At 38.4% G+C, this 13,976-nt stretch overlaps 2 protein-coding genes across 14 annotated transcripts in view; one reads left to right on the top strand and one right to left on the bottom strand.

The window, feature by feature from the left end:
- Window positions 1-13,976, top strand: part of GIGYF2 (GRB10 interacting GYF protein 2) — an 81,108-nt gene that overhangs the window by 31,538 nt on the left and 35,594 nt on the right. For 12 of the 13 annotated variants that reach the window (XR_014318098.1, XR_014318099.1, XR_014318100.1 and 9 more), the window contains exon 7: window positions 390-430. Coding sequence is in view for 8 of the 13 variants with exons in the window: in XM_082766868.1 (XP_082622994.1) it covers window positions 390-430 (41 nt within the window). In the remaining 5 variants the exon portion in view is untranslated. Of the gene's footprint in view, window positions 1-200; window positions 256-389; window positions 431-13,976 lie in introns of those variants that run through there. The other variant, XM_082766864.1, reaches the window with a different exon arrangement.
- KCNJ13 (potassium inwardly rectifying channel subfamily J member 13) lies at window positions 4,179-8,166 on the bottom strand (the record flags this gene model as incomplete). Its single annotated transcript, XM_082766874.1, has 2 exons — window positions 4,179-6,920; window positions 7,689-8,166. 2 exons carry the CDS (start codon window positions 8,164-8,166, stop codon window positions 6,298-6,300), a joined length of 1,101 nt encoding a protein of 366 aa, XP_082623000.1. The 3' UTR covers window positions 4,179-6,297.

Here is a 13,976-nt window from a genome sequence, read left to right as displayed (position 1 = left end):
GTATTGGTGTTCCTGAGAATTTCAGTTGTCATTTGGATCTTTAAGGATATTGTCCACACAGAATCATAGAATCATAGAATATCCTGAGTTGGAAGGGACCCTTAAGGATCATCAAGTCCAACTCTTGACACCGCACAGGTCTACCCAAAAGTTCAGACCATGTGCCTAAGTTCACAGTCCAATCTCTTCTTAAATTCAGACAGGCTCGGTGCAGTGACCACTTCCCTGGGGACCTGTTCCAGTGTGCAACCACAGGTCTGACTTTAAAAAATTATTAAATAAAAAAGTTCCACTACCAAGCCAAAAAAAACACACGCACCAAAATTCATACCTAAAATGAATGGAGTAGTTCTCAAACCTCATTTGAAACTTCTATTCTGCCTTTCTAGGGGAGACAGACGCTTTGAAAAACCAGGGCGAAAAGATCCAGGTATGGTTTTGTTACTCTGTGTGCAGAAAATGGGAGGGAGGTGCAGGGGCGTGTTTTGGGGAAGGGACCTATGTGTACACAAACCTTTCCTAACTGTTTCAGGTGTATCCCTGAAACAGGTGTATCAGGTGTTCATGGTACTGTGCTGCTTTACTCTGAATGTGTTTTCAGCTTTGCTTTTTTTCTGTCTTGTTTTCAGTATTAGATATCTTCATGTTTTAGGGAATAAACCTGCTGCAAGTAGGTTCTGTTTATTCAACCAAGGTGCAATGTCTATAGTTGAAATTAAACTCCTGCATGTCTGAGAAGAGCCTTTATTGATTGATGGGCACTCTGTGGGAGTTTGCCTTTTAAACACACCTTTTCAGTGCTCTTGGCCTGTGCTGTTTTGATACCTAGAACTTCTGGGCAGTGTGAACCTGCTGATTTTTGAATGCTTGCTGGTGTGTGGTAGATTTACTGGCAGCGTGAGGTTCCCATGCTTATAGAATGAATGCCTGTCAAATTAATTAAAGGTGTCATACAAGTCCTCTGTTCATTTAATCTGTTTCCCCCTCTCTCCCAGTAAAGGTGAGAGAGTGCACCACGAAGTGTACCTGCCATGTTTCTCATTGTATTTCTTGGCCACATTTAGGCAGAATAACGGGTGACTAATTTTGACCCAGTGTATTTGCTGGAGTATTCACCTGAACTTGAGTTGTCTGGGAGGTGAAACATATCTAATCAGGTAAAAATCTATACTTGGTGAGTAGTAAGAAGGAAGTTCTTTGTCAACTGAATATAGCACAAGTGCACTGACTTCTGTTTCGTGGGGTCATGCATTGGTGGTTCTCTGGTATAATCTTGCCCTTTCTGTGTGGATGGTTTCCACATGCATGTACTGCAGCTGTGCTTAGTGAGAATTCTTCTGCTACTGAAAGCTTGCTCATAGCCTTGGCTTTTTATTGCCCACAGGGTCCTTTAGGCTTTGCTGAAGGAGTCCTGGCTAAACAGCTTCTGTAGTGCATTTGTTAGTAAAGCATAGGTTGGGAAAGATGGTAGCAGGTTGTGTTTTAAGACAAAAAAGATTCGTTTGCAATTAGAAATTGATAGGAATGCGTTTTAATTCCTGATCAGCAGTCTGTATTTTTTGCTGGAAGAATATATTTTTTAATTATGTTAATCTTCCAGATGATCATGGTGGCCCATGCTTTAGGTGTCTTATTACCATGTTTGCTTTCAAAGCCATTTGATGTTCTCTCCATGTATGTGTTGATTTTTGATAACTTGAAAGAATGGTTTTTTTTCCTGTGTTTTCAAATTGAAAAACAAACTAAGATGTTGCTAGTTTTCCTCATCCTTTGTTTTACTTAAAACAAGTTAATCTTAAAATAGCATGAGATGGCCTTTTTTTATTGCCAGTTGTGAAATGTGTGTTTTAGTATCTATTTATATTCAGAGACCTTTTGGGGAGGAAAAAGGAAAAGTGGGGGGGAGCGGGAGGGGTAAGTACTGCTGAGACTTGAGGACAACATTTTTTTTTTTTTAAATGAAAGGCAAATGTAGAAACAGCAGAAATATCTACCATAGTAGATTGAGTTTCATTTATTTAGCCCCTTTCTGCTCATGTGATAAATACTTCCAGATCCATACTGAACAATGCACCACGTTTATGATTAAGACTGTGATGAAAATATTGTCTGTCACTTCAGGATGAGATGCACCTCTCAACTGAAATTGTGAACTTCAAGTGTGCAAGTTGTCCTATACTGAAGCTGACTTGTGCCTGAACGTGGGGTGTTAAGGCTTCACCTACTGTTTGTAACAACAGCTAGTGATCAGGACTTAAAATGCAGGTTCTGTGAATAATTTTCTGAAGATGGTATCCACTTGTGCTTTCTTGCATGTCCTGTTGTATTGAGAAGGATGGGTTGTTTATTCTCAAGTTTTGAAATGGTAGTACCTGATTGCTCCTCCTCTAAGTCTCTTGTTCTATTACTCTTCTAGTTTAATCTTATTTGGCCAAAATCTCTGTGGCACAGTGTGATAGAGGCAAGAGACAATCTTTTTGAGGTCTTAGTGTAAAATAATTACTCTAACTAGTCATTAATGTATGTTTCTCTATTGCTGTTTGAGATTAAAGGCCACAGAAGTGGGAGGACTGTTTCTCTCCTCTTTACCTTCAAAGAGAAATATGGTGGAGAACACAAATATTAACAGAAGGTGTTGGTCTGTTTTGACTCAAGTCTTGATTAATAAACAGTGTTATGTAAATGCTTTCCAATCACAAAATACTTTGAGCAAGAAGTAGGGATGCTGATATGCCAAAAACCCCCATGCTAATACTAGGCACTAGTAGACCACTCATATAGCAGTTGAAGCAGAAAGATAGAGTGAATTGACATGCCGTTTACCAGTTTTGCTGTGCTTCAGTTTTTCATTGCTCTTTTGTAGGGCCTTAGATCAGCCTCAAATTACATAAATTACTGGGTTGTCAACTTCTCATTCTTTGTTCAGGGTGATCACAAAATAACAGATCCAATATGAAACATTTCTGGGCATTCATAATAAATGACAGTGTAAGAACCCTTCAATTAAAAATCATCAGGTTAAAAAAGTAGTAGACCTGCAGTGGAGAACTGCTTTCCAAATGAGATGAATATACTGTTCTTAAAAGGCTTTTCAGCACTCGTACTGCACAGTTTGTAAGTTCACACGTACGTGATTCTCAACATAAACAGTGATATCTGTTCCAGGTTTCAGTATGAAAATTAAAGATGCATGAAGTATTTGAGAGTTTCTGTTGCAGGTTGTCACAGTTCTGTCAACCTTCATTGACAACGCAAATTGCTTCTGGAAGGCTGAGGCCATTAGCAAAGAAAATAAGCAAGTTGTTTTCCTGATCACAGCTGTCTTTTAGAGCTGCACAAAAGCTGCTTAATTTTCTGTGCAACCTCTTGACTAATACCAGCTTAGTAGCTGAGGGGATTTGATTAGTTACCAGCAATTACACACTGGTAATAAATAATTGTAATGTAGATTAAACTAGACATTTAGAAATTCATTTGTGAAACCTGATTGAATTCTGTTTAATATGTATTTACTGGTTAGGTTAAAGAAGCTTGAATATAAAAAGGGTGCTCAAGTGAAGATACAAAGGGTGTTGAATTGCTTTGAACCATGCTTTCACTTCCTTTACCTTGCTTATTTTTCTTCCCTACCTTGCTAGCAAGAGGTATCTGCAAAGAAGGTTCATCATCAGAGGGCTCTCAGTGTTAGTGCAAGTATAGAATGCGATTCTGTTGCATCAGAGCTAATCAACAATTCTTCTAGGTTTGTATTTGGATCTGGGCCATAGTGTATTTCCAATATTTCATGAGACATCCACAGCTCACCAAATCAGCAGAATTGTAAAAGTAATAGTGGTGATCTGTCTACCTCTTGTTTTGTAGCTATTCTGAAATAACTACAGTTGTCTGTATGTATAACTTGCTTCAGTAGTATTCTTCAGCTGTACATTCCAAAATGTAATGTGACACTGCATCTAGCATATACTAAACAGTTTTTTCTTTATATGTGCTGCTGTAGCCACTTTTAAACCAGATCTATAAATAGAAAGTGATTTGAACAGGACAACTTGGAAGTCTCAAGTCAATTTAGAAATTGACCTAAGCAACCTATACTTGGTGATTAGATGCTAACTGAAATTAGAAATAGTTTTTTATAACTTTGGTTCTAGAAGGTGAGATTACTGTGCCACTCTATTGGGATTATACATCTGAATTTTAGAATAATTGGTTTGTTTGAGACTGGAGTATGTGAGATACAGAAAAAATACATCACACAAAACACTGCTCTTCGTTAATTCATGGAAGTAATACTGACACAAATCTGTTCTTCTGCTCTTGTACCTGGTTCTTAATTTGTAAGACTTTTCTCAATGCATTATATTGGCAGAGGATATGAGACATGAAGAAAATGCTGTTAGGAAATACTTGACAGTTACTGGTGCTGATAGAAGGGTGGACGGAAAGATCTTTAAATTGCATGTGGGGTCAACAATGGGAAAGTAGGGATGAAGGCAATGTAATATGATGATGTTACTCTGTAAGCTCCACAGTGTTTGTGAGTACTTCCATGTAAAAACTAAATTCCAAGAAAGACTTTGAGAATATCTGTAATAAAACCAGATACCAGATCTCTCTTAAGATCTTGAATGTAGGCAGGCAATTTTTAACGAAATTTGGGACGAGAGTGGAATTGCACTGAAGACACAGGCCCTCTGCCTCTTTCTTCCCCCCTTTGTGAAATGGCTCTCTGGGGCTGCTGTTTCCATTTCCGAAGAGGGTGACTCTGTAGTGACTACAGCAGTTGCTGGCACAGAAGAGTTGTGCTGTATTTTCAGTCATCACATCATAGAGATTTGGAAGTGTGGACCGTAAGACCAAGTGGCTTTTTGCTCAGCTATTTTGCATTGTGAATACATTTCAATTAAATGAATTTTGAGGCTTGAAGAATTGAGTTAATGGTATCTCAACAGATGGCTTCAGACCTTTTTTTTTTTTTTCTTTTTTCCTGCTGTTGACCGATTAAGTAAAAAGGAAACATGTTTGGTAGAGTATTTGATTCGTAAATGAAAGTTATCTGTGCCATCTTTGTTTCTGAGAAGTATCTTTTACCTTTGAAAGACAACTTGTACTTTTTTTGTAATTTGACTGTTCAGATATGAAAAATCATAATAGATGTTGCTTTTGTTAAGAGTTTGTAAACAGAATGATGGATAATTATTCATGCTTTAGCTTTTTAAATTATTTAAAATGTCTTAATTATTGAGATTGTCTTAATTGCAGTAGACTTACGAGGCACTTAAATACGGAAGTCTCATGTACAGTTTGTTTTAATTTTTTATTTTAAAATTGATTCAAGTGTCTTTGTAAATACTTCTGTGCTGTGTGTACAGGCAGGTATTGATGAAAGCATGGAATATAAATGGATGCAGTTCTCTTTCTCATGTGGGCGTAGTGTATCCTCCTGGGTCACACCTACTTGAGACAAGCTGCGCAAAGCTGAGAACACATGAAATCTATTGTCCTTTCGAAAGAGCACATTAACTCATTTAGAATAGTTTGTTTTCCACTCCTAAATAACTTACTCATTGTTTCCAAATGCAAAAAAAAAAAAAAAATTCACTGCAGCATTTGCCATATGCATCAAGATTTTTTAATAGCGTCTTCATAGACCTATCTTGAGATGATGTGTTCTCCTCTTACTTGAAAGAATGAAGAACTACAGTTAGTATTTACAATTTTAACTAACAAGCAAGCACAGCAGGGGTGCTTTTCACTGCCATGAGAGATTGGCAGTACTTTTGAAGAGTCAGTTCAGCCATCTGAAAACTGATATAACCCCGTATCCCCAAAGAGTTAAGAACAGAAAAATTAGGGTCTCGGATCAACTGAATTGCTTATCCCAGTACTAACGTATTTACTGAATGACCCCGTATTGGTTTAGAGTGATTTTTTTTTTCTGTTGTTGCTGTCCTTCGTGTCACAAGCTGTTCAATTAGGACTTTGTTTAGCTTTGGAGGTCTCTCCTTTTCAGGGTCAGTGCAGCTTTAATCATAGTCTGGTGAATTCAGCAGGTAGCTCTTTTAATTTCCCAGAATTAGTACTGTGATTCTTGTACCTGACTTTGTTCTAGGTGATTAATCCAGTCTCTCCCCAGCTTACATGGGCATACCAGTTCTCCTCGCTCTTCATATCACCTTGTAATTAGAATGATGGGAGTATGAGAAAGATGGTGGCAGCCAAGGACGGATGGTTGTAAATGGGACCTGAAATTTTAATGTAATAATTAAAAAAAAGCACAAAGTTCCAAGTCTGTTCGATCTATTCTGTGAGGCCAGTCTCGGAGAGCTGGAAGCTGTCAGCATGCTGTCCGTTGATGCGGATCTCCTTGGCAGTCCTTTTGGGACTCTTCGAGTCAGCCACAGCTGGGAACTCAGGAATAGTCTTGTCAAAATTCTCCATCTTGATCTGATACTCACCTTTGGCACTGCGGGCTAGCACAGCAGCAAAACGATGGTACAGCATGATTTCTGAGGGGAGGTAGGATGTCCTCCTTTGACACATTTCTCCAGTACCCTCCTGCACAGCCGACAGAAAGATGACCAGCTCGAAATGGTGAGCAGCCTCTCTTTGGAGGAGAGCAGCCAGTGGGCTGGATGGAGTGATAGAGTGATAGTAGGTCAGTGGAAAGGTGAAAAAAGGGCACTCGCCTGAAGTAATGCTGTCTAGGTGGAAGTCAATGCTAGTTTGGTGCAGCTGACCATTCTCCTGTTCTTGGTAAAGAATAGCAGAAATCTGGACACTCATGAGCGGGCTGGAGCGTGTGTTGGCCACCTGGAACATGAGGTATGGCTTCCCCTCCATGTGTGTCACCACAGCAGAGCGGGTGAAACGGATGGAGAACGCCCGGTTCTTCGGTCGGGCAATCTTTGCCACAAAAGCACCTGTGTCGTGGGAAGGAATGTGGTGAATATGAGCATTGTGCCTGGGTTGGTTGGCTACAGTCACTGAGCTAGGTAAAGCAGTCCAAAGAATCAAAAACAGACTTGAGTGCATGTGGTCTTCCTAGTGTCAGCCTGTGTTGTTTGAAAATTTAGGCTGTTCTCTTACTATGTACTATAATTAGCAAGAGTACGTAATCTTGGCAAGCTACCACTGGAGAAGATATTTCTTCATGTGCAGTAAACCTGTTTATTTAAAGCTACTGAAATACTTTAAACCTGAAAATTATTTTAAGAAACTTAAAATATCTCCAAATGACTGTCACCCTAATTTTTTTTGTTACATTGGGTACTGGGGGATATTGAGTTAAAGATGAATAAAAATCTCATCAAAAATACTTCACCTAGACAAAAATAAACTTTATAACTATTAATCAAAATAAATTGACTTTATACATTTTAATTCCATTGAGAAGAATCTCTCCTCATGGAGAGGTCATGGTATAAGAAGTTATTTAAGAGTGTAAAGTAGGGAGCTACCACAAGTATCAAGCAACGAATAGTGGAACTTTCTAATACAAATCTTGTTACCACCTAATTTATGCCTTTTAGCGAAAAATTTAACATTACATAGCTAAAATCTCATTATTCTTTTAGTGACTGATCTGAGCTCTTTTTTCTCTTAAATATCACTGATATTTATTTCTGACTTCATTTATTTAATGGCTTCATTAAACCTACTGTAGCTAAAGATTGAATGTGAAAGGTTACCTGTGATGAAGGCTTCCAGCATGAGCCCCAGGACCATCTGTATTGCAAGCAGGGCAATAGCACTAGGACAGTCCCCGCTTGGGAACATAGTGCCGTAACCAATAGTGAGTTGTGTCTCCAGTGAGAAGGAGAAGGCAGCTGTAAAACTGGTGATGTACTTGACACATATAGTGTGGTTGTCAGGTGGAGAATCATGGTCCAACTCCAGGTCCCCATTCATCTCGGCTAGCACATACCAAAGCACTGCAAAGACTAGCCAGTGAATGACAAAAGAAGCGGAAAAGACAAGCATCATCCATCTCCAGCGCATGTCCATTAATATTCCCCATGCATCTCGGAGGTATGCCAGACCTTTTCCTTGGGCACCGTCCATCTGGAGCGTGCTGTGTCCATCCTTCGTGACCATCCTCAGGTATCTTTGGGTCAGGAGGGGAGCACTGGATTTGGTGTTATTGCTCTCTATCATATCTGTTCTCATCTTCTGGAAAAGAGAAAAAAGGAAAATAGTCTGATAGAATGCAGCCTATTTGTATTTTGCCTAATGTTCACAGTTTTTGACACATCAGCAGGGGTTGAAATACCACAGCCAACAAAGGAGGGCTTATACATTGCAATCCGGAGAAGATTAAATCAGGAGCTTGGAGTGGAATTTACCACTGTTTGTGGTAATACTTTGCTAAAAAAGATTAAGTTTAAAAATCTGACTACTTTTCAAGTTTTCCCTGCTTAGTCATTTATGTAAAACTTGCATACTTTACCTTCCTAAATTTATATTTGAGTCACGTGCTTTAACTATTTGCAGGAGGGGAAGGAGTTAGGCACGTAGTATTTGAGAAGTAATTGATCTGTCTTTTACTGGTTCAGCTCTGTAATGATCAGTTTAATTTTTGTAACTAAAGCAGAGTATAGTAGTTTACCAATATTATTATGAATACTATTAACAATACTATTATGAAAATATATATTGCTGTTTTCTAACATGATTATGTATTTTAGGGGATGCTGTAATTTGCCAATCTTCTACCAAAACAGATTTCAATTCAGACTTTTCTAGCTCAAGAAATGACTGCTGTCTGTAACCACTAAGTAGAATTACAGCATTCAAGGCATAGCAGTTTCTGTGAGTCTTGAGTTAATTTCTGGGAGCAGAGGATAGAAGGAACAGGAAACCAATACTGAAAATGCACTGATACACTTTGAAACTTAGTCTGTCAAGGCAGTATATTTTTGTGTCCAAATAGGAAAGGAAAATAGGATAGCAGTTGTGTGGGCATTAGGGGGTTGAAAGTAGAATTGGATATTTGGGAAGCAAAATGGATACTTGCATATGTTATGTGTTAGGCTTCATAGTTTAATTTTATATCTCAAAACTTAGCAAACTTGTCAGAGATGCTGAGTATCTTTGAAAAGACACTGGCCACCCAAATCCATAAATTTTATAAATACTAAATATTTAATGTTCACGTGGTACAATTAAAATAAATACAGGTCCATATAAAATAGACATAATGTGCATGACCTACTTAAAAATGGCTGTGAGGATGATTGTTGACAGAATAGAGGAGGATTTTTAAAACATATGTAAGTTCTGGAAGTCATAGTTTTACATAGTATGTTTAATCAAATTTGTACATTTCTCATCAATTTTGACCTTTTTCTGAATTGCAGCCATCTCAGTGTGTAATACTTGTGTATGTACAGGCTAGAGGAATTGGATTCACCCCCCAACTCAAGAATGCCATCTTAGTTTTATGTTGAAACATGAGATTTTAATACCCTGAATTTCAGAATGAGTTGATGAAAGGTATAACATGACATAGAATCATAGAGGTTGGAAAAGACCTCCAAGATCATCTGGTCCAGTGATCCCTCTACCACTGATACCACCCACTAAACCATGTCCCTAAGCACCACATCCAACCCCCATAGATTCATTAAGGTTGGAAAAGACTTCCAAGAAAGTCGTCCACATTTGTCATGTGTTCTTTGATCCTGTAAACCAGTGGTTTTCGTGACTGTGTACTTCATCTTGAAAATAAACTTAAGTAACTATAAAACATTCTTTGGCTTCTCCTTATGCTTAATGCATACTGAAGTATGAGGATTACCATCACAACTACTTTACGTAGTATCATTTTTTCCCTTCTGTAGGTACTCAAAGTCATTCAAATATTTCTACTATCCATGCTGTAGTCAAAGCAGTTAGGGTAGCTGATGGCCTGAGTGGAATCTGATATTTTTTCCACTTTCCTTTCTGTGTGTGTATTCTGTCTATAGTCCATAGCACACAACCCATCTCTTCCCCCCCATATTCTTCTGCATTTGATCTGTGGTGTAGTCAGTCTATAGCTCTCTAAATAAATAACTTCGAGTCTTGCTGCGTTGCTATGAAATTTACAGTAGCCCGAGTACAACTTTAAATGTTTCATGTACCAGAAGATTAGTGACTTGGCTGTAAAGCACAGTCCTAATGCTAAGATATAGAACAGCACTGCCTTGAAGGAGCTGGAAAATGGTTGTCTTTAAATAAGAAGTGTGATGGGGACCATGTGTGGAATGAACTGCGGGAAGTGCCTTGGTTTTATCTTAGAGTGATCAGTGCTTACAAGAAGCACTCCCTTGTTTGAATAGAGGAGAACACTTGCAGAACAAAATGCCTCTGGGTGCAACCTCATACGTTCTTGGAAAAAAAAAAAAACAAACTAGTCTGTGTAAATTCTCATGGTATTTTGAAGGGCAGCATCTGCTTCATAGCCTCCATGTAATTTGGGCTTGTAAAACATACGCCAAGATAATGTGAATCTGGTACTGACTGGTTGCTGACAGAATCCTCATTTACAGTGTTAAATAGGTTAAGAGGAAAAGAAAAGCATACTTAATGTAATATGTTGCCTTGGCTACGCTTCAGATCTTCCACGTATCCATGTTAAGGTAACATACTCAAAAGCAACGGACTTCGCTCTCACAAAATGCTGTCAGTATCGTAGTGTCTCAATTTTGTTGATTAAAGAGCTTTCTAGGGTGGCGGTTAATCACTTAATGTTCACTTAAAGCTCTGAAAAAAACTCTAGTCAGTCTTCATAATCGGGCTTTCTAGGATGTTTTCTGTGGAGGAAGATCAATTACTGATATTTCAAAGGTACTTGGGAAAGAGAACCTCTGTTAGTCTCCAGCACTGCATTTTACAGTGGTACCTTCTTGGTGCTCCTTTAAACTCTGAGCAGGGGCATTGCCCGTGAGGTTAACCAGGTAACTGCTCGGGCCTCATTTGATACAGGCCTCTGATTTTTCTTGCTTAGGACTGCTTAAAATATTAGGTAGCTGATGAGATGGCAGTGATAATATTGGAAGCTTTGCTTCAGAAATTGTTCTTGTTTTTTTTGCAGAAGTTGTTAATGACTTGAAGGACCACAAGTCTGAACTTCTTGGGGTGAAAAATTGCTAAGAAACTGCAAAGAGGCTCCAAGAGCAATACAGTTGGTTCAGAACAAAAGGTGAAAGAACAGCTGCCTTTTGGGAAATAGCTTGTTCAGGCTGCATGATCAGACCTCTGAATTTGCAAAAACAGTCAACTTAATAGTAAATGTGACTTCAGATTTGAACTAGAATTACAGTTTTCTGCATACTTTATTGCTTGTTCATTGTAGTCAAAAATTTAAATATCCTCTCCTCCAATACTGATGAATAAAATTGGGAGGTACAGTTTGGAACACCTGGTCTGATCCAGTCCACTGCACAGCATACTCCTTGATATCCCCATATCAACCCCAGTTTGAAAGCGTGTATGTTTTAGGAAAGATAGGCAACCTTGACTTCTGCAGTGTTTGTTGGGTAATATGTTTTCACTGCTAAATGCGTAGAATTTCCAATTTAAGTTTCTCTAATGTCATCTTTTAACCTTAATGTTGTGCTATTTGTCTGGCTTGGCTTTTCCTTGTTGCTGGCTTGTGAAATTGTGACTTTGGGTTGTTCCTTCTGATAATCCCTCAGTGGAAAGACAGGAACTGTTAAATATGATATCTAAATTTCTCTTGACCTGCTGACCAGTGTTTAACTTGGATTCAGTGTTGCTAATGCTTTCCAGTGCTAATCCTTTCTAAAATTTCCAGTCTTTTGAAAAATCAGTGGTTATCACCAACTCTAGGGTGTTTGGCAATTCTTTTAGTTGGTTTTGTTTTTAAACCTCTTACTTTACTACCGATGTTCCTCATTCTGGATTTTTTTATGCAATCTTGTAAGACAGATCAAGATAAGGTGAGTACTACAGTTTCACGTAGCAGTTAGACAGGTTCTAACCTGACTTGACATGCCACTGATTTATATGTAATAATAATCTCGTCTCACAGCTCTATAATATTGTTTGCATTTCTGAAATTTGTGATCCAACAGACCTGTCCTCCTGCACTTCACTTTTCTTATTGAGATCGTCTGTGTTGTGACACTAATTTTGAAGTATTATTGTGGCTTTATTCTACTGCAATGCTTTCCTCATCTTTTAAGCATCCCTTACTTAGCCTTTCTCTTGACAGCAGGAGTTCAGGTGTTACAACTCCAGTAGGATTGGTGGGAACTCATTTGTAGCAGTCTTCATTTTTCTTTGTTTGCCTTCCCAGGTGAAGGCACTGAAAAGTGACACTTTCAGCCTGATTTTATCTTGGTACACCTATTACACAGGCAACCCTTTAAAGGAGCCTGAATACCTCTATGTGGAGCTTTGTCCAGGAGAGACTTTTACAGTGTTACCATACCTGCCCAACTTCCACTCTTCACCAAATCTCTTCCAATTGATGATGGAAGGGATTTGGGGCAGTGTGCTGCTCCATTACAACAGCAAAGCAGTAAAGAGGACCTGCTGTTGGCTGAGAGTAACTGTAAAACCTGCTTTCAAGTGTAGCAGAATTTGAAGATTTACTAGGACCCAAGTGATACTGGCATGCCCCTTTCGAGAGTGTGTACATTCCCACTTTACTTGACCTGGGTCCAGGTAATCTTGTGCGTGTTTCAGATTTAAACATCTAGTTGCTTGCTGTAAGCTTTGATCATTCAGATGTGTTACTGCCTCTGGATTTTGCAACAGGAACAAACTTAAGTTTACCAGTTTAAGGCACTTTGATGCTATTAAAATCTCAGTATTACTGTTTTTCCAGTGGTTGGCAATCCTTGATGCTTTGATATTAGCATGAGGAAAAGTGTTTTTTGTTTTTTTTTTTTTCCCCAGTATTGACAACATGACTGGATCATACGGTTTGCATTAGGGGACAATCTTAAAATAGGAGGAAATTCGGTTAGTATAACTACTTTAATTGAAAGTTTATGCTGCAGCTGTTAGTAGGATAGTTAACATTTCAAACATGTTTGTCCTTTAGGTTTTGTAGCTTATACTTCATGTAGATGAATGAGAGTAGTTTGTGACAATCCTTTTTTCGGAGCGGTTTACAGAATTAAGGCAAATTTTCAGGACTTGACACATGTATAAAGAAGTAGTAAAAATGCAAACTTTAATTTGCTGAGCCCAAGTCATGCTTTTCAAAACAAATACCACAAAGTATTGGATGTGAGAGCTTGTTCTTATGACATTCTATGACTGTTTACTACAGAATGCACTAAAAAAAAAAGAGATGGGTGAGTAGAGTATGTCTTTATGGCACAGAAAGGAAGATTTCTTAAAGACTTGATTTTTGGGAAGATCTGTAATGTACAATTTATATAATGTTTTTTCACATAGCCTGTTCAAACCTTAATTATTATGAAGTAGCATCTAAACATTAGGCCAACTAGTCTGGCCACCTTTAGAAAAGCAGAAGAACTTGAAACTACTCTGGTTAAACACTTTCATGGTTTTAAAATGCTAATATATATTGAATCCTTCACCAAGAATACTTAATACAAAATGACAATGATAGAGTAAGTTTAGAGTTGAGTGAGGATGTTACTTGATGTAAGGCTGTAGAAGTCAGCTGTTCATTTTTGTGGAACTAGTTGGTTTTGAAGAGCAGTCCTGCACTATGTGATGCGGACTTTCCAATGGCTTGTCTAGAACAACTGAGTTTCTAAGATTTGGGAATTCATACTTGCTCGTATGTGGTTCCCTAAGCAGCAGCGCTAGCTCACAACACCATGTTCACAAGCACAGTCAGAATGCAGCGACTGAAAGTGATCAAAGGCATGAGATGTAATTAGAAATTATAAAAGTGGGCTTGAATAGATGGAGCTTATTTTTTTTAATTTATGATGGAACTGCCGTTAAATGCTGAGTTGATGAACACAGCAAGAAGAGGAGGAAGATGT

The sequence above is a fragment of the Aythya marila genome (genome assembly GCF_965140915.1).
Source record: "Aythya marila genome assembly, chromosome: 9".
Taxonomy (NCBI): Eukaryota; Metazoa; Chordata; class Aves; order Anseriformes; family Anatidae; genus Aythya; species Aythya marila.
Note: the sequence above shows the minus strand (reverse complement) of the source record. Positions and strands in the feature narration are given on the sequence as shown.